At 42.8% G+C, this 19,832-nt stretch overlaps 1 protein-coding gene across 2 annotated transcripts in view; it reads left to right on the forward strand.

The window, feature by feature from the left end:
- Positions 1-19,832, forward strand: part of PHACTR1 (phosphatase and actin regulator 1) — a 527,166-nt gene that overhangs the window by 233,740 nt on the left and 273,594 nt on the right. The window contains exon 1 of one of the 2 annotated variants that reach the window (XM_057304930.1): positions 6,147-18,955. The exons of the other annotated variant lie outside the window; for it this stretch is intronic. Coding sequence (XP_057160913.1) covers positions 18,928-18,955 — 28 coding nt within the window. The 5' untranslated portion in view covers positions 6,147-18,927. Of the gene's footprint in view, positions 1-6,146; positions 18,956-19,832 lie in introns of those variants that run through there. 2 annotated transcript variants of the gene reach the window in all.

Raw genomic sequence — 19,832 nt, forward strand, 5'->3', positions numbered from 1 at the left:
TTTCTTAATTAGACCTTATTTTTATTTAATTAATTAATTTTTAGAGATTTTATTTATTTGAGAGAGAGAGAGCATGAGCAGGAGGGAGGGACAGAGAGGGAGAAGGAGGCTCCCCACTGAGCGAGGCTCCATCCCAGGACCCTGGGATCATGCCCTGAGCCAAAGGCAGCCGCTTAACCAATTGAGCCACCCAGGCACCCCCAATTAGACTTTATTTTTAGAGCAGTTTTGAGTTCACAGCAAAATTGAACAGAAAGGACAGAAAGTTCCCATATAGCCCCTACCCCGCCCACACACAGCACAGCCTCCCCCATTATCAGCATCTGGCCCCAGAGTGTTACATTTGTTTAAGCTGATGAATCACCACTGATGTGTTACTACAATAACTACATTGACACATCATTATCACCGCAAGGCTGTAGTTTACATAGGGTTGACTCTTGGTGTTATACATTCTATGGGTTTGAACAAATGTATGATGACATGTACCCACCATCATAGTATCATACAGAGAGTTTCACTGCCCTAAAAATCTCTCTGTGCTCCATGTACTCATTCCTGCCACACACACACATGCACGCGTGCACACACATACCCTCCCTAGCCCTTGACAACCACTAATCTTTTTACCATCACCATGGTTTTACCTTTTCCAAAATGTCATATAGTTGGAATCCTACAGTACAGAGCCTTTTCCGATTGGCTACTTTTACTTAGTAATAGACGCTTAAGTTTCTTCCATGTCTTTCCGTGGTTTCATAGCTCATTTCTTTTTTGTCTGTTTGCTTTTGAAGATTTCATCTATTTGTTTGTTTATTTATTTGAGAGAGAGTACAAGTGGGGGGGGCGGGGAGGAGCAGAAGCAGACCCCATGCTGAGCAGAGCCCAGTGAGGGGCTCGATCCCAGAACCCTGAGATCATGACCTGAGCCGAAATCGAAAGTCGGATGCTTAACCAACTAAGCCACCCAGGCACCCCATTTATAGCTCATTTCTTTTTAGGGCTAAATAATTTTCTGTTGTCTGGATGTACCAAGTTTATCTATCCATGCACTTCCTGAAGGACATCTTGGTTGCTTTCAAGTTCTGGCAATTTTGAATAAACCTGCTATGAACAGCCATGAGCAGGTTTTTGTGTGGACAAAAGCTTTCAATCCATTTGGGTAAATACCAGTGGGTGCAATTGCTGGATTGCTGGATTCCATGTCAAGAGTTTATTTTGTAAGAAACCACCAAACTGTCCTCCAAAATGGCTGTGCTGTTTTACACTCCCACCGGCAATGAATGAGAGTTCTTGCGTTCTGTATCCTCACCATCACAGAAGTTCTTCCACTTTTTAAAGCCCCGCCAAATTGAATTATGTGGAAATGAGTAGAGAGCCAGGAACAAAGCCAAAAGTGATTCTGAGCGACAAAACTAAATGTCACATCCTGTGATGTCCCTGTGGCAGGGTTCCTCAGCCCTTCCTCAAAGCCACCATATTCTTACTCAGTACAAAATACTATTAAGTTAGGCTTCCTGCTTTCCCAATACATTAAGAATTAGAAACATTTAATAGATGGAGGCAATAAACTATAAAACAAGACACATGCATCAGCCTGTTAATGAATAAGTTACTAGCAAGTGTGCAATCCTGCATTCTTTGGAGTCAGAACTGCACATAACTGCACATCAGCTTCTCATAAATGGTGTTTATAAGAATGACCTTAAAATGATACACGCCCCCCAATGTTTACATAAGCATTATCCACAATAGCCAAATTATGGAAAGAACCCAAATGTCCATCAACTCATGAATGGATAAGAAAGATGTGATTGAAATATATATTTATTATTATATATAATATATATTATTGTTATAGTATATATATAATTTATATATATATAAAATAAAATATAAAATATACACATACATAATGGAATATTACTCAGCCATCAGAAAGAATGAAATCTTGCCATTTGCAAGGACATGGATGGAGCCAGACAGTATTATGCTAAGTGAAATAAATCAGTCGGAGAAAGACAAATATCATATGATTTCACTCATATCTGGAATTTAAGAAACAAAACAAATGAACATAAGGGAGGGAAGAAAAGAGAGAGGCAAACCATGAAATAGACTCTTAACTGTAGAGAACAAACTGAGGGTTGCTGGAGGGGAGCCGGGTGGGGGGATGGGTAAATAGGTGATGGGAATTAAGGAGGGCACTTGCAATGAGCACCAGGTGTTGTATGTAAATGATGAAATGACTAAATTATACACCTGAAACTAATATTACACTGCATGTTAACTAGAATTTAAATAAAAATTTGAAAAAGAAACGGATACCTTACAACACTTGTTGAAAGATGGAAATGGTATTCAAGATGCCACAGCTATTAAACATTGAGAAGTTGCAGATTTGTGGTTGACATTAAATGAAATGGGTGTAAAATGCTTAGCACAGTGCCTGGTACCTAGTAGTGCTGATACATATTGGCTGCTATGTAATGATGGTGATGGTGATGGTGATGATGTACCAAGTGGTTCAACAGCAAGAAGGGGGAAATGGAATGGGAGGGGGATTAGAATTCCTCTGGCATTTATTGAGATCCTACTATGTCCCAAAGTGAATTCAAAGTAAATAGTATGTTGTTCCTCTCCTCGAGGACATATTCATCTAACATGTCATATAATTACAACAGAATGTGATAAATGTTGTACAAATCTCTTTATAAAAGTAGAGTGATAACACAGTTGAGGGGGCTGTTAATTTGGACTACAAGATTAAGAAAACCAACAGTAAATCCTGGAGCTAGGCTCAAAGGATTTTGCTGTTTAAGGGGTAGGCATTTTAAGATAGGACATTTCTGGCAGAGGAAACAGACTAGACAAAGACAAGTTGTCCTGGAAATCATGGCACAGTCAAGAATGTAGATCAGGGTAAAATCAAAGAAAGTGTAGCCAGGAGATGGGCTGGAAAGTTCCCTGAAGGCCAGTTTATGATTACCTAGTGTATCACCGCAAGGAGTATGGGTTTTTTTGGGAAGGCAGCAAGTTGCCGTTAAAGCGGAGGGATGCCTGAGTAGTTCAGTCGGTTAAGCATCTGCCTTTGGCTCAGGTCACAATCCCAGGGTCCTGGAATCGAGTCCTACATCCAGTTCCCTGCTCAGCAGGGAGGCTGCCTTTCCCTCTGCCTGTGGCTCCCCCTGCTTGTACTCTGTCTCTCTCTCCGACAAATAAATAAGTAAAATCATTTTAAAAAAATTTTTTTTTTCAGCTGAGAAGCTACATGATGAAATGTCTGCTTTCACCGCATCTCACACTGAAGGCAGGATAGAAACTGAACCTGGATGGGTAGAGAGTGGAGGCAGGGAGCCCAGGCAGAGGCTATCGGGATCTTCTAGGATATAGCAGAGATCCTGGAATTGGAGAAGAGGTGACAGGTAGACTCTATGGACTTAGTGGTCTGTGGGAGGGGCTCCAAGGAGCAGAGGGAGATGTAGACAGTGCAATCAAACATGATTCTGAGGTCCCTAACTTGGGTTAGGGGGCAACATTGTGATTGGGGCAACCCAATGAAGGAATTTTTTATAAACCCAAGATTTATTTTTTAATCTTCTCTATCTTCTGGTGACATGAAAGAAGCTGAGTCTTTAATACCATTTCTTTTTTTTTTTTTTTTACATTAAAAAATTTTTTTATGGAGCACCTGGGTGGCTCAGTTGGTTAAGCGACTACCTTCAGCTCAGGTCATGATCCTGGGGTCCTGGGATCCAGCCCTGAGGCCAGCTCTCTGCTTAGTGAGCAATCTGCTTCTCTCTGTCCCTCTAACCCCTCCACCTGCATGTGCTCTCTCTCGCTCGCTGCGAGCAGGAGAGGGGAGAGAGAGCATAAGGTGAGGGAAGGGCAGAGGGAGAGGGAGAAGCGGTCTCCCAGCTGAGCAGGAGCCCGAGGCGGGACTCAATCCCAGGACCCCAGGATCATGACCAGAGCCAAGGGCAGACGCTTAACCCACTGAGCCGCCCAGGCGCCCCAATACTATTTCAATTCCAGGCTTATTTGATATTTTCTTGCTCCGCCCAAGAGAACACTACTTGATTTATGCCATAAGGCTAGAACCAAATAAATGCAATTTATTTTTCTAAAAGTTTCAAGTAGGGATAGACAAATGCATACTCAAATTCCAAGCCCCATATGACAAAATACAGTCTGAGGTGGGACCATCCAATGTGGCCGGGTGTGGCCACACGTGGCTATTGAGCACCTGAAACATGGCTACTCCTAATTGAGATGTGTTGTAGGTATACAATACATAGAATTCATATCAGGTTTCAGAGATTTAGTATGAAGAAAAGAATACAAAATAATTTGTGAATAATTTTATATTGATTACCTGTTAAAATAATATTTTGGATATATTGGATTAAATAAAATATATTACCAAAATTAATTTCACTATTTTTTAATGCAAAAAATAGAAAATTTTAAATTATGTATGTGGCTTACATTATATTTCTATTGAATGGCGCTGGTCTAGGAAATTCAATTTTTGTGGCATCAATATTTAATGACTATATACGGACCAGGGGTATATTTTATATTATTGCTTTTCTTCCCATTACTGGGGAGGGTCTCACCACCTGATGTTTTCTATTATCTTACTATGTGTCCTTATTTTCATTAAGGCAGAAGTAGTTACCATAGCAACTGTGGCAACATACTATATTTACTATACGTAGAGGAGTGTGAAATAAACAGACATCAATCTGTCATTCAGGTTTACACATTTATATTTTCTTCATGAATGTCTGGGTCTTTGCAAAACTGAGCGCTGAGAGTAGGAAAACTGACTTGTAATTCCTGCCTGTGTCACTGGCTTCCTTGCGTCTGTATAAGGATAACAATGATCCCGGCCCACAGTTTAATATAGTAATGGTATCCAATATTCTGTCCAAAGCTGGAGGCAGGCAGAAAGGGCAAGATACTTTCCTTCCGTGGATGTGGGTGGGGGTGCAGAAGGGAGAAGAGAGGTCAGACTGGGACAAACCAAAAAAGGGTGATCAATGTTAATATTTGTTCCCATGGACTTTAACAGTCCTTTTTAGGTACTTAACACATTCAGCAACAAGGCTCCACTGGCTGGGAGAAGACTGGGAGCCCAGGGCCCCCTCCACATACAGGTCAGCCTGGCTTTGATATGGACAGTGCATACAGGTCTGAGTTTTTTATGTTGATCATCCTGTTTCATGATGCTTTAAGTGTTATACTCATTTATGCCATCGGAGTTTCCCAAAGAGCCTCTCATTCACGGGACAGTTCTATGTTTTAACATATTTGCCCCTCAATAAATATCTCAGAGATGACAGGGATGCTAAGAGAAGGAAGTTGGGATAGACTGAGATGATTCTTACCACTTTCACCCAAGACAGTGCTGGCTTCCAAATATCCAGAGATTGGCCTTAAGGATTTCAATTTGGTGGAAAGTGGGGGCTGGAGGAATTGGCCCTTAAGAGGTATTTGCATAACAAGCTTGTGGCTTTCAGTTGGTTGTTATGCTTGTTTGAGGAGGCTGGGGGAGGGTTTATGATGATCAAGGTCAGGTGGGGGAAGGGGGATTGGCTAAAGAGCCCCTCAACCCAATTTACCCCTTTGGCATTTCAGGGAACTTAGATATGTGGCAAAAGTAGTAAACACTCCAGGTTTCAGAGCTCAGTTTACACAGGTGCGATAAATCTCTGCACTCTATCATCTGAAAACACATTCAATACTGTATCACATCTACAGCCACCCTAAAGGAAAATCAAGGAAAGTGCTACAGTTACATCTGGAGATGTTACATGTTCAGAAATCTCTGCTACCTCAGCACTGGCATTTAGGAGGTCCTCTACCCAAGAAGAATCAAACCAAAAGGAAATAAAAATGCACTTCAAAAACTGTAGCATGCCCCGCCCCCCACCGAAATTTCAGAAAATGTTACTTGTCAGTGGTGTTTGCAAAAGCTCCCTCTCTGTCTCCCCCTTCACTCCAGGGGGAGGGGGGGAGGCAGGTAGGGGGACAGGAGCGGAGTGTGGTTTTCTGATCAGAACTCAAAAGGCACAGTTTGGATTATATAATGGAGCTGCTATGAGTCAGGTGACAGTCTCACTGAGTAATTCCCTGCAGAAGGAGACAAACTGCATGTTAAAAAGCTCAACAAATACTTCAAAAATAAAACAATAAAATAAAATAAAAAGCCCAGGCCGTGAGTTCCAGACTTCCAAGCTGCAGTTTTCTCTGAATTCTCTCCAAGCTGAAACAGCTGGGCGGGTTTGGCTGGGTCCGGAGACGCCCTCGCAGAGACTGCTGCTGAGGGCCAAGTGCAGGTCGGGGGTCTGGTTGGATCACCGGGTTACTTTCTGTTTCATTTCGAAATGTTCCCTGCTTCTGGAATTGGTTGCCTCCAATGTCAAGGAAAACGCATGACTCCTTGGAGACTCCAGCCAGGCTTTTAAGAACTGGGACTTTGTGAAGGTAAGAGGCATCCGTGTCCCGCCTGCCCCCGGGGGCTGCCACCTGGAAGGGGTCTTTGTGCGAGCAGGGAGTGGCAGGAGGAATCCGCCAACTTGTTCTGGGATCTGAATGAGGCCAGAGAAGCTATCTGCGGAGGGGTTTTAAGGTTAGCAAAGGGGGAAAGGTGGATCCTTCCCGCCTGGATGGGTGGCCAGCCAGTCCTTGGTAAGTGGAATCATCCCCAACTCCTGTGGGCTTCCTTCCCTCCCCCATTCCACCCTATGGAGGAGTTGGTCAGCAGTCAGGGACTTGGCACGGGCTGGCCCGGGGCCGGGAAGGAAGGCGAAGGGGCTGCCTGGCACCGAAGGGCTGCTTGGGTGTGTGGAGCATGTGTATTTCAGAGCTCGACACTTGAGACTCTCTCAGTCTAAGAAAGCACAGCTATTAGAAAGCCAGAAAACAGACCCAGAGGGGAGGATACTTGCGTGAGCAAGGAGTCTTGGGAAATCTGTAAGGTAGGCGTTTGAGTTTTAAATAATTTGATTGCTTTTCATGTATTTGTTAGTTGGATTTTGTATTAGTTTTATGTGTGGTTGGGTTTCGGGAATTTTCGCCTTTTGGAGCTGCCAGTATGGACTGATTTGGTTTTTCAATCTCCGGACCCGGTTCATAGGATGTCTTGGAACCCACTGATGTACATACGGGATGCGGATGCCTGAAGTCAGAGGACATTGATGGGAAACTGGCTAGCGATGTTTTTCAGATCGGGATTCACTTGCAAATCTCACTGCAGTGGAGGCTTGCCCTGGACTCAGGCTGAGGCAGGCAGGCAGGCAGCACTTGGGAACCTCAGGAAGTTTCTGACTTAAAGAGACAGGAAAGGAAAAATCAGGTCAGCAGTGGTTATTGGGGGGGGGGGCGCGGGGAGACGGGCTCAGGGAGAAGTTGTGGATGACGAAAGAGAAAGATGATCGGGAAATAGAAGGATAAATACAGGTTTGGTGAGATCCCCATCGTGGGCTGTGGCATCTTGAGGTTTTAGGCATGATGATAAAAATCAATATGGCAACTGATAACAGCTCACTGGGCATAAACAAGAAAGCTAAATGAATTTTTTCTCACTGACTTCTAGAGACCTCGGGAAATAAGCAAGGCTTGAGTTTCCAAGAGTTCCTTTCTAATTGCTATTCTTTTTTGGCCACACTGAGGTGCTCTAAACAAAACATGGTGATGTTAGAGCCCAAAAGAAAACGTGCTATGAAAGAGTAGGTCTAAGAAGGGATATTCAAGTTTTTTGCTACCCTTCACCCCTTCCCCACCTTACTTCCAGTTTTCAGCAAATTATATGAGCCGACTGTGTCTAATATAAACAACTCTTTAGAGTGTATAGTGATCGCTGTGAGAGGATGTTTGGATTTCACAATAAAAATGATCTCGAATCGGGGTTCTTAAATCCTTGAGCCCGTGGACCCCATGTGGAACAGAAAGGATCTTGTTGATCATGAATTTTCTAGAGTCATCTCTCTACTTTCGCCCTATCACCCTCACCTCTTCCCATGCTCAATGAGCAGGACTCAATGATGACAACAGAGAAAATGCATAACATAGTGAGGTTTCTAATTAAGCCCATGTTTGGAATACAGATAGTATACTATTATAAATATTCACAAGAGAACAGCTCATGGAGCCCCCCTACCCCCCGCAGGCCATGGCAGCCCCCCGAGAAAGCACTGCTTCCAGAATTCATGTCAGCACAGTGAGTTCCTTTTAATCCAGATTTCCAGCATTTGAAACTGGTGGAAAACCTGCATTTCTGTGCTTCAATAATATCATGAGGACTGAGGTAGGTAAGGATTGACCTCTGGACACCACAAGATCCATCAGGGCCTTTCAGATCACTGAAGACCACGTGATGCTCTGACTCGATTTACTTTTGAGTGCATTACCTTGCATTCCAGTTCACTCAGGTTTGGTAATCTGCCTAAATCATGGTGCCCACATCTCCCACCCCAAGAAACAGGACTCGCGGTTTTACAAAGGAGTTGTTTTTGTTACTTTCAGGGTGAGGCACAGTCTGGGAAATGCAGTTTGGATACGAAGGTACCAAATTTGGGGGTACATGTCTGGGACGGTTCAATAGTTCACGGGACAGCTGGTCAGAAGATGCGAGATAGGAAGGCTTTTGAAAATGCAGTCCTTGCAGAAACGTGGATACTTTGTTTAAAAGCATAGGTCTTTTGTGTTCAGGCCGACTTGGGTTTGCCTTCCTGTTCTCCCATCTATTCAGTCAGTGAGGTTGGGCAGCCTTCTTGACCTTTCTCAGCCTGTTTCTTCATCTGTAAAATTGAATCGTCATCATCGGTTGTCTGGGAAGTGAATAAAATGATATATAAGTGAAACAGCACATAATACAATACTGGCATAAGTAACACCTAATAAACAGTACCTGCTGTTATTATTGTTATGATTTGTGCTATTTAGTGACCACAAAATAGTTGAAAAATGGGGCCATTTTTTCCTTTTAATATCCCAGAGCTTAAGGAATAATGTTGTGCAACTTTAGAACAATGTTCGGGATCCTCAAAATGTTCTGGAATGAAGTTATTAGCGTATCTCTTCCTCTGAGTGATGAGGCATCATCACCCCATGTTTTGCATAGAAGAGTCTATTGAACTGGTTTAAGCCACATAGGACCTTAGTGGCGGGGAGGGGGGTACTTGTCTCTAGATTTGCTGTGCCCTACCCCCTAGATCACACTGCTCCTGATGGTCTCCGTGGGGACCACACCAGGGGCGGAGGGGTGGAAGTGGGGGCAACAAAGCCAAGAAGCTGTTGTCTCTAGAGAGCCTCAAACACCTTCCTGTCGATGGAGTTTGGTGCGGCAGACTCAGTTTCCCTGCTTCAGCCTGCTATTAGTGGTGGCTCTGCTGGGTTTTTTTCTCCTGAGTTGCTGGCCTCAGATGCCCTACAGCTGTCTACCCATGTGGCCAGCTCATGCAGATGGGTGATTATGACCAGGACTCCAGGCCTCCAATGGGGACAGCACAAAATCTGCTACCCTTGTGTAGCCCCTTATGGGCTCTGCTTCTATTTTCTCTTGCAGTCTCCTAACGTGGGGATTTAATGCCTCCCATCAAGCAAACTCCCAATTGTATGTTATCAAGTCCAACAATAGCCATATAATGAATCTAAAGGATACAGATGTCAAAAGGCCAGTTTTGCATTCCGTGGGTTTTTTGCTCCCTGTAGAACTCAGCATTCACAGTTACAGGATGGTGCTGAGAGAGGGAGTTCATAAAAGATAGTCCAGGAATAGCCTGGGCTTCTCAAAAAAACTAATAAAAATCACACACACACCCCCGAGACACACACAATGGTAGAGTGAAGAATGGTGTAAGAGTGTCTTCTTTTAAGAAATGCACCAAAGACAGCACAAAAGTCTAAAATGAAGAGAGACAGAAACAAAACCCAGTAGAATCACAGATAAGTAAGACACAGGATTCAAAAATAAAGAAACAAATTTTGAAATGTAAAAACACCCAAAGTTGGAAATATGATAAAGCTCAGGAAAAAGAAAAAGGAGCAGAATGTGGGAGAAACCACAGATAGAGCCCTGTAGCCTGAGTCCATCATTCCTCACTGATAAAATGGTAACAATAATCCCTACCCCACTCCAGGTGTTACTGAGAGACACAAATGAGAGACTGTGTCAAAACTGGGAAGATTGATGAGAACCTTAGAGTATTCCCTCAACACTGTTGAAAACGTGAACGTTAGCTAGGCCTGTCCATAGGTTTTAAAAACTATTTAGGATTTTAAAAAATTGACCAAAAAAGAAGGAATGTGTGTATTACTAAAAAATAGGATTTTCGGGGCGCCTGGGGGGCTCAGTTGGTTAAGCATCCGACTCCTGATTTCAACTCAGGTCATGATCTCAGGGTTGTGAGATAGAGCCCCTGAGTCAGGCTCCACACTCAGTGGGGAGTCAGCTTAAGATTCTCCCTCTTCCTCTGCCTCTTCCCTGCATGCATGTGTACTCTTGCATTCTCTAAAATAATAAATAAATCTTTAAAAAACCCACAGGATTTTCTTTTTAGTAATACAGAAGAAAATCACTTTGGATACTCTTAGCTGATAGATAACCAATAACTACTGTGTTAGTTTGCTGGGGCGGCCATGACACAATACCTTAGACTAAGTGGCCTAAACAGCAGAAACTTATTTTCTAATAGCTCTGGAGGCTGGAAGTCCAAGATCATGGCGTTGGCAGAGTTGGTTTCTCCTGAGCCCTCTCTCCTTGGCTTGAAGATGGCTGCCTTCTCTCTATGTCCTCACGTGTGTGTGTGCTTATCCTCTGTGTATGCACATCCCTGGGGTCTCTTCCTCTTCTTTGTCTTTTTTTAATAGATTTTTATTTATTAAGAGAAAGAGAGAGAACACAGAAGGAGAGTGAAAGGGAGAAGCAGACTCCCCGCTGAGCAGAGAGCCCAATGTGGGGCTTGATCCCAGGACCCTGAGATCATGACCTGAGCCAAAGGCTTAAGAAAGCTCATTAAAAGGTATGTTCTTGTTTTAGAAATTTATCAGGTCCCTAAAGGAAAATGGTATCTCCATAAAGGCACAGTGAAATCTCCAGATCGCCATGGAGAGACATCACGGAAAGTAGTCTGGCAGATCTGGCCCAAGAGTCAAGAGGAGCTTGACTTGCTGGTGTATTTCTGCTAAGAGGAGAAGGGAGGAGCTTGTTTTCTGCCTTCCTCCCAGGTGTTCTGTCAAAGAACTAGCTGACTAGTCCCAGGCATGGTTGCATCTCCGCCGTGACAGCTGTTCTTGGAGGATGGATTTCACATTGTTTGGAATTAGATGTTCCTTTGAAGTCAAAAGGATTGTGGCATTTCACTGGCTCATTTCCCACTTCCTTTTAATATTCTGTCTCTTGAAGGAAGTCGAAGATGAATCCTACCATCTGGGGTCCTGCCATGTTCAGTGTAATCATGCACGCTATTCCCCATTTCTTCCGTCGGTTCACAGCAGTGTGAACAGTGATATTCAGTGACACGGTTGCCTGAAATACACACACGTGTGCATGTATATGCACGCACACACGCGCACACACACACATACATTTATTCAATCCTGAAACAGAACTTGTGAGTAGAGAGGAAGGTGTTTTGTAAGTGATACTCGCACATCATTTTCTTCTTGAATGTCAGATCTTTGATTTCAGAGAAAGAGATACGGGATCCAGCTCATGGCCTAGGGGTCCCCACAAATGTGAGAAGCACTGAGGAACTAATGCCTATTCTCCATTCACAGCATGAAAAGGCTCGAAAGGGGAAGCAGGTGGTTCGCAGGTGTTTGTAGATAAGAATGAGCACGCTCACTGCCTTTCTGTGGCCCCTGACCACTCACAGCTGCACCTTTAGGAGACCATTTGCACACTCTGGTAGGACACATCCCAGCCAGATCCAAACAGGAAGCATGAGGAGACCGTGCAAGCAAGGCATACCTTGATTTTCTTTTTAAAACAACTGGTGGTAGTGAAAATTTATATTAGAAGGAAGAAAGAAGTAACTTAGTAACTTGTAAAACACTCTGTCCTGTCCCTTTGCATTAAAAACAAGATATGCCTCACGGGCGCCTAGGTGGCTCAGCCGGTTAGGTGTCTGCCTTCGACTCAGGCGATGGTCCCAGGGTCCTGGGTTTGAGCCCCACATTGGGCTCCCAGCTCAGCAGGGAGCCTGCTTCTCCCTCTGCTTGCTGCTCGGCCTGGCCTGCTTGTGCCCTCTCTCTTTCTTCTCTTTCTCTGTCAAATAAATAAATATAATCGTTAAAAAAAAAAAAAGGCTATGCCTCCATGCCCAAGGGGAAAGAACTGGTTCCCCAAGCATCATGAACATACCTTCTGAGCCAGCTCCTCTTGCTGTCTCAGCACAAAGAACACACTCCATTCTTAGGGGAGAGTTTTCCCCTTCTACCAGGATCCATTTCAAAGGCAGGGGCAGGAATGTGTTAGCTAAATTAGTTTGCCCAAACTTCAAGCTGTTTGGATGCAATGTTCTCTCCAAGTGTCAGGTGCTCTTGTCTGGGTTATTAGAAAGAGAATGTTGAAACTGTGATGCAATTTAGAATATGTCAGAGCCTGGATTGCTTAGCACTGATTTGAAGGTTCATGACTTGCCCGAAAAAGGACCTGGAGCCTGAAAATGTTTAAGAACACACACTCAGGAACAAGCCATCAGACTCCAAGAAAAACTAATACTGGTTCTCTTTGGCTTTCAGATAAATTAGGAACATAAATTAGGAACTCTTATTTAAGTTGGTTCGTTCCCATATAGAACTTTCCAAGTAAAAATGTGGGTTTGGGTTTTTTTTGTTTTTGTTTTTTTTGTTTTTGATAAAGCAAAAAAAAAAAAAATCACTACCTTGGTGGGTTTTTTAAATTATTGTTATTGTTATTGTATTTAATCAGTAAGCACTTACTGTCTACTGAACTAAGAACAAAGTGTTGTGCAAAGAGTTTTGCGGGGAAGAAAAGATGAATCAGATCTACCGTATCTAGAGAAAAAAACATGTACATAAAAGTTTTGTGGAGATACAGAAAATGACAGCTTCATGAGAACAGAAAAAAAACGGTTATTGAAGTTGAAAAACAGGAGATATTAATTCCAGCTAGAGAGGGCTTTAGGAATGTTTTTAACAAATGTCTCCGGGATGAATAGGTGTATTTCAGTGTGGAGGGGGAGCGGGGAGTGAGCATGAAGCAAAATCGTTCATGACACAGTGAGCAGGCCAGTTTTGTGGGAGGAGCAGGTGGAAAGAAAGCAGCCAGCTGTACATACATTGGGAAGAACTTGACTATCAAGCAGAGAAGGACAGGACATGTTGGGAGCTTAAAAGTATGCATAGGGTGGGGTGAATGGGGAGAGATGGTGAGTGTGACCATCGGTTACAATGTTACTGCAGGAGTGGAGAACCAAACAGCGGTTAATAATAGTGATAATGACAACAACTTGTTCTCACTTGCTGAGTGCCTTGTAGTTGTTGAGCGTTTCCTTTAGATGATCACTTTTAACGTGCCCAGCAGAGCTGGGAGATAGGTCCAAATAGACTTGATCCTTGTTATTCATGGGTTCTGTATTTGCAAATTCACTTATTCGCTAAAAGTTATTTGTAGCCCCAAAATCAATACTCATGATGCTTTCACAGTTGTTCATGGACATGCGCAGAGAAGCAAAAAAATTTGCGCTGCACATACATTCCCAACTGAAATCGAAGAAGGTGATGTTCTGCCATTTTGTTTCAGCTCTCAGACGTAAACAAGTGTTGTTTTCATGGTCTATTTAGTCTAATGTTTTCCACATTTGGGGGGGGGGTCTTTGTTGGTGACTTTGCTGTTTAAAATGTTCCCCAAGTGTAGTGCTGAAGTGTTCTCTTGTGTTCCTGAGTACAAGAAGGCCATGGAATACTTACGGAGAAAATATGTGTGTTGGATAAGCTTCGTTCAGGAATGAGTTAGAGTGCTGTTGGCCAACTTCAAGGTTAATGAATCAATAATATATACTAAATAAGATGTCTTTAAAGAGAAACACACATAAGACAAGGTACAAATTGATCAGTCGGTGGAAACATTGTGACCAGAGGCTCATGGGAACCTTAGCTTATATTTCCCTGAGGAGCAATGGTTCTGTGTTCACTAATTCAGTGTTCACAGTGACTTTATTGAAGAGGGCTACTTGAATATCGAGAATGCTATGGTACTGTCCTTTCCACAGAGGAGTAAGCTAAGGCTAGGAGAGATAAGGACCTTGCCTGAAGCCAAACAGCAGGCGTAAACCCAGTCTGCCAGACTGGCATGTCATCGTGTAATGACATATATTTGTAATGACATAAGGGTCTGGATCAGGTGACAGGGATGAAAATGAAGAATGGAGGAAAGGAGGTAAACTGCAAGAGGTTTAGGAAGTATAATCAACAGGACTTGGCCACTGACTGCACATGGAAGGCAAAGAGGAGTAGGGCTCCAGGAGGTCTCTGAAGTCAGGAGAAGGTGGCAGACTGTTGGGCAGAAGGTTGCAGGAAGGGTAAGCAGCAGCTTCAGCAGGGCTTAAGGCCTGGGGTTTGAGAACAGGAATGCCAGTTGTTATCTTCTGAGTTCTCATACATTCCAGGTGCTGTTGAGAGGCTCTACCCGAGCAATCTCATTGAATCTACAACAGCCCCGAGACAGTGACTACGATGCCCATTTTACAGATGAGGAGAGTGAGGCTCAAAGAAATAAAGTAACTTGTTTATGGGCACCTTGCTTATACAAAAAACAGGAAGTTCAAACCCAGACTGAGTGACCCTGGAGGTTGTAATAACAGAGAGAACTGTTGCAGTTTGAGATCTTGGAGGAAGAGACGCCTTAATGTTAGAGATACCCTATCTTGTTCTCTAGTTTCTTGTTTTTAATTGTATTTTTTCCAATATTTTCTCTTTTTACCAGATGTTTTCCTACCTTTGTGTTTTTGTTCAAATTCTTCTGTCCCACAGGAATGTTGTTTTCTCTCTTAGCTTTAAGGTTTTTCTCTTTCTTCCTCTTTTCTTTCTTGATGTTACAAAGGTATAACTAAAATTATTTAATAGCTGGGATGCCTGGGTGGCTCAGTTAAGCATCTGACTCTTGATTTTGGCTCAGGTCCTGATCTCAGGGTCGTGAGCTTGAGCCCCACATCGGGCTCTGTGCTGGACGTGGAACCTGCTCTTAATTCTCTCTCTGGGACACCTGAGTGGCTCAGTCGGTTAAGTGTCTGCCTTCGGTTTGGGTCATGATCCTGGGGTCCTGGGATCAACTCCCACATCAGGCTCCTTGCTCAGCAGGGAGCCTGCTTCTCCCCCTGCTTGTGCTCTCTCTCTCTCTGACAAATAAATAAATAAAATCTTAAAAAAAAAAAAGATTCTCTCTCTCCCTGTCCCTCTGCCCCTCCCCACCCTCAATGTGTGCTCTCTCTCTCTTGCTCCCAAAAAAAAAAAAAAAAAAAAATTAACAGTTGCTGGAATTAAACATGTTACGTTGTATTAGTTTGTGCTGTTTCATAAAAAAGTTTGAAGATTTCAAGGTTTCTAAGAATGTAATACGTGTTACTTAGCAACAATTATTCTCCTAATCACTCTGCATTTCACATTAATAGGCTTATGGTTTATTGGCAGATGTGCTCATTAATAGAGGAAAACATGATTATGCTATTTGTGTGTTAGATTTGGATAACCTGACATAAAAAGACACAGTCCCTGTTTTGCGTTTCATCTCAGATATCAATTATCTTTGAACTTTTTAAAAGATATGAAGTCTCTAAGTTTCCCAAATCCATATCCCTGAGACTTATTTGTCTATGTCCTGGAGATATTAAGAAATTAAATATTCCCCCGACACATGGGTATCAAGCGTTATTTCCGCAGGATTCCCAGTAGTACTGTGCCCGAGGAAGGAATAGTTTCCAAATACAGAGGGGGGTCTCATCTAAAAAGTGCCAGAACTGTTTATTATATTCAGAAACATGTTAGCAATATATAATAGGGGAAAAAATTCCCATCAGAATCTTGGGCTCCCTCCTTCTTTCTGCAAAGTGCCTCCAAGATGTCCAGAAGGTGAGCATTCTTTCTAACCACAGAAGGGGCTCTCCAGAGCTGTGGCATTTCATCAAAACACCTCTGCCCACAGAGTTCAAATGCCGGTGGTTGCAAGAATAGTTAGCTTGAATCTCTGCAGGCAAGCAGAAAAGAGTTCACCTACAAGGGACTGTCTATTCTTTGAAATAACCCAAGTATGAAACCGTTCCTTTATAAATTAAAAAGAAACCTCTTGAACTATTCTGAAGTCAAAAGAGAGAGTTACAATTCTGCCGTGTCCTCATTCAGCTGCAAGTAACTCCTAGGTGAATCAAGTCTGCATTTGTAGAGAGATCTGGTAAGGTAGGAACAAAGGCTAAGGCAAAGCCAGAGGAATCTTTGTCCTCTTCTGAAACTGCTACAGCGTAAAAAGGAACTGGGAAAAGTGAAGCCATGTTGGTTTGATTCAACAAACCCCCGAAACCATCTTTCAAATATTCTGGACGGAATCAAGTCCAAAGTGTGTTTTGCCAAGCCCGAGGGAAATTCACTCCATGTGTTTCTGATTCATTTATAGTTTAATCATCAAAATACTGCTTTGCAAGGACTAGTTATGTCCAAGAAACCTTTTATGAGCCGTTTTAAAACATTGTCTTGAAAACAGGAAGCACTGTTTTGCCAAGAGCTAACAGATGCCTGGGCAGAGGTTCTGGATTTGGTTGTGGGGGCAGAGCCCTGGAAACGGAGATTTCCAAATCTGGCAGAGCCAACCTTATAATGCCTTTGGGGGAATCTGTGCTGTGTGTCTGTCTCCACTCACTAGAATGACAGAAATCCCTCAGGGAAAACAACCCAAGGGTAGGGGACCACTGGCTTCTGTGATTTCCGCTCAAACTCGTTCCCATTCTTGGATTTTCACACCCTTTCTCTACATTCCATTTGCTAAGTGAAAATTCAGGAGATAACTTCTCTACTGAAATCTTACTAGTATTGTAGCCCTTAAAAACCTAAGGTAGAATTTCATCATTGAGTTTAGAAAACAGTAGCTTCGGAGGAGCCATTGACTTCAGGAATAGAAAAAATCATTTTTTTTCTCTTTATTTTTGAGGTTTTTTTTCATTAAATGAGCTCAAATGGTCAGAATTGAAGCCTTCTAAAATTGCTTCTACATCAAGTAATGTTTATGTCGCTTTCTCTCTCATTGTTCTTCATTGAGGGGTTTTAAAGTAAGTTCCCCCACCAGCTTCACCTGGGAAATTGTTGGAAATGAAAATTCTCTGAGCCCAACTCACATCTGTGTCCAGTGTTTCTCAAACTCCATGTACACCAGAATCATGGAGGCCCCATGCCTCGAGTTTCCTATTCAATAGGCCTGGGTGTGACCTGAGGACTTGTATGTCTAACAAGCCCTCCAGGTGCACCTATCCGCTGGTGTCAGGACCCCACCTGGAAAACCAGTATTCTACAATCTTCCCAGTTCTTACCACTAGCCTGCAGTTGAGTGGCAGGTATAAGAACCATTCTAGGTGTATCCACTAATGGTTAGTTGGGGATATGTTTCAGTGATTTCGCAAGGATGCCGTCTCGAAATTCCTGTGGACCATTATTCATGGCCAAAGAAATGAAGTAGTTTATGTAATTCTTGGAATGATTGTGTAAATATGGCCTCCACAGAGATCTAGGTGATAAAATAGTACCGCCAAGCCGATGTATATAAAACGCTTATCATCTTTAGAGACCTTCATGAATTAGACTGTAGACTTTAAAATTATATAAAAGTTAGCAACTACATTCATCGGGTGACAGGAACTTTCTCTGTCATTAAAATGTTAGAAGACTTTTATTGCATGGATTCTTGTGTAAGGAATATTGGCTATGTAATAGGAAAATGTCCTTGATGAGAGCCGTATGATTGACCCTCATGGGCCGTACGATCCTCAGGCAAACCGTGAAACTGGAGCTCAGTGAGGGTATTTCACCAGAGAGTTCCGTGGGAATGCTGCTTTTTGATATCTGACAATACAAAGAGCTTATAGAACCTTCTATTTTAAAAGAGTGGTTGGTAAACTTCCAAATGTATTAGAATCACCTGGGAATCTTGCCAATTGGCAGATTTCGGTTCAACAGATATGGATGGAGTGGGGCTTAAGGTAGTGCATTTCTAGTAGACTCCCAGGTGACGCTAACGCTGCTGGATCATGAACCGCACTTGGAGAAGTGAGGTTCTAGAATAGTGGTTCATGGCCCTGGGAAACCTTGAAAAGATTCTAAATCCAATATTCTGGGTGGGACATGGAGGTGGGTATTTTTAAAACACCCCAGGTGATCGTAACGTACATCCCACCCAGAGGAGCTCTGACCTGGAAAAGTAGTGGTCGCGGTCCTGGGCTGCCTCTCTCCGAATCAGATGCGTTGCCTGAGTCTTTGGTGAATATTCCATTGCAATGAATTCACACTCGACTTCTCTAACAAGTGTCTTAAGTGCCTATTTCTAGGTTGCTGATAAAGGAAAGAGGCAAATGCTTTAGATTCCAGATGTGTTGACTACCGAGTTGACATTCGGCTATGAAAACTTAGTGACCCGTCACGTATTCTCACTCCTGCAGAGGTTCCCCTTGTTTACTCTTCCAAGAGAGCTACAGATATAACTGTGGGTACAACCAACATTGACACTCAACTAAAAAATGCTTGATATGCTCAAGTACTTAGACACCTAGTTGAGAACTCAGAATCCTGCACTAAAAAAAAAAAAAAAATCGAGATTAAAAAATTGCCTGAAAAATGTGAAGAGCAGATGTTACAATCCATTTGTCTCTGGCATAAAATACATGTAATATTACTTCTGTGGAACATCTGATTCTGCTTATGACTGCACCCCGGTGGACCTTGTTGGGTGAGTTACTAGCTGAATGTGCTATCTGAGGTTGGGGTAATTAAATATCGCGCACCTAAATATTGGAGAATACCTGCCTAATGTAATTATTTCACTTTCAGTCGAGCTGAAGCGGAACTTCTCTTTCTCACAATAATTAGCCAACGGTTGCAGTTGCTTCTTCAGCTCGCTCCTAATTTCTGATAATAAAACTATGGCAAGATAGAAAAGAATATATTCCTATTTATTCTGGCAGAGGAATACAGACTCTAATAACTGTATCCAGTTATTTAAATGTTAAATCCCGAAGGAGACTTAAATGAACAGCATATTTTTGAAGTTAAATTTGATCCACCAAAAAGCCCTTTTTATCCTACTCCCCCCACCCACCCCCCATTTTTTTTTGCTAGTAGTATTACAACAGGCTGTAAAAACTGAAACTTTGGATGCCATATAAATATTTCCCATTTTATGCTATGGGTAGTTCGTAGGCATGAATCTAAACTGACCCAAACCCTCCTCACTATAAAAGTGCCTTCTTAACTATATCTCCGGGAATTGGAACGGTGTAGCGGTGATCAGTAGAATGATCGGTAATACAACAGACATGGCCGGGACAGTCATGAAGAGCCATTTCTTGTTCTTCAGGGCAGTACAGTATTGGGCGCTGCCTGTATATTTGGAGTTAATTTAATCCTTGTGCATACCAGGAGGAGCAGCCCAAAGCAGCCAGCGCTGGAGGAAATGCGTTTGGAACCATTTTGCTTGTTTCTTCTCTGATTTTGTCTTCACCCAACACTGGAACACCTGAAATGCCTCTCTGGGTCTCTTTACACATCTGCTTTTATCTGCCTTCTTGTCAATCCTTAGCCTTCAGGCTTTCTCGCAGTCTTGGGTG

The sequence above is a fragment of the Ursus arctos genome, unplaced genomic scaffold, assembly GCF_023065955.2.
Source record: "Ursus arctos isolate Adak ecotype North America unplaced genomic scaffold, UrsArc2.0 scaffold_31, whole genome shotgun sequence".
NCBI lineage: Eukaryota > Metazoa > Chordata > Mammalia > Carnivora > Ursidae > Ursus > Ursus arctos.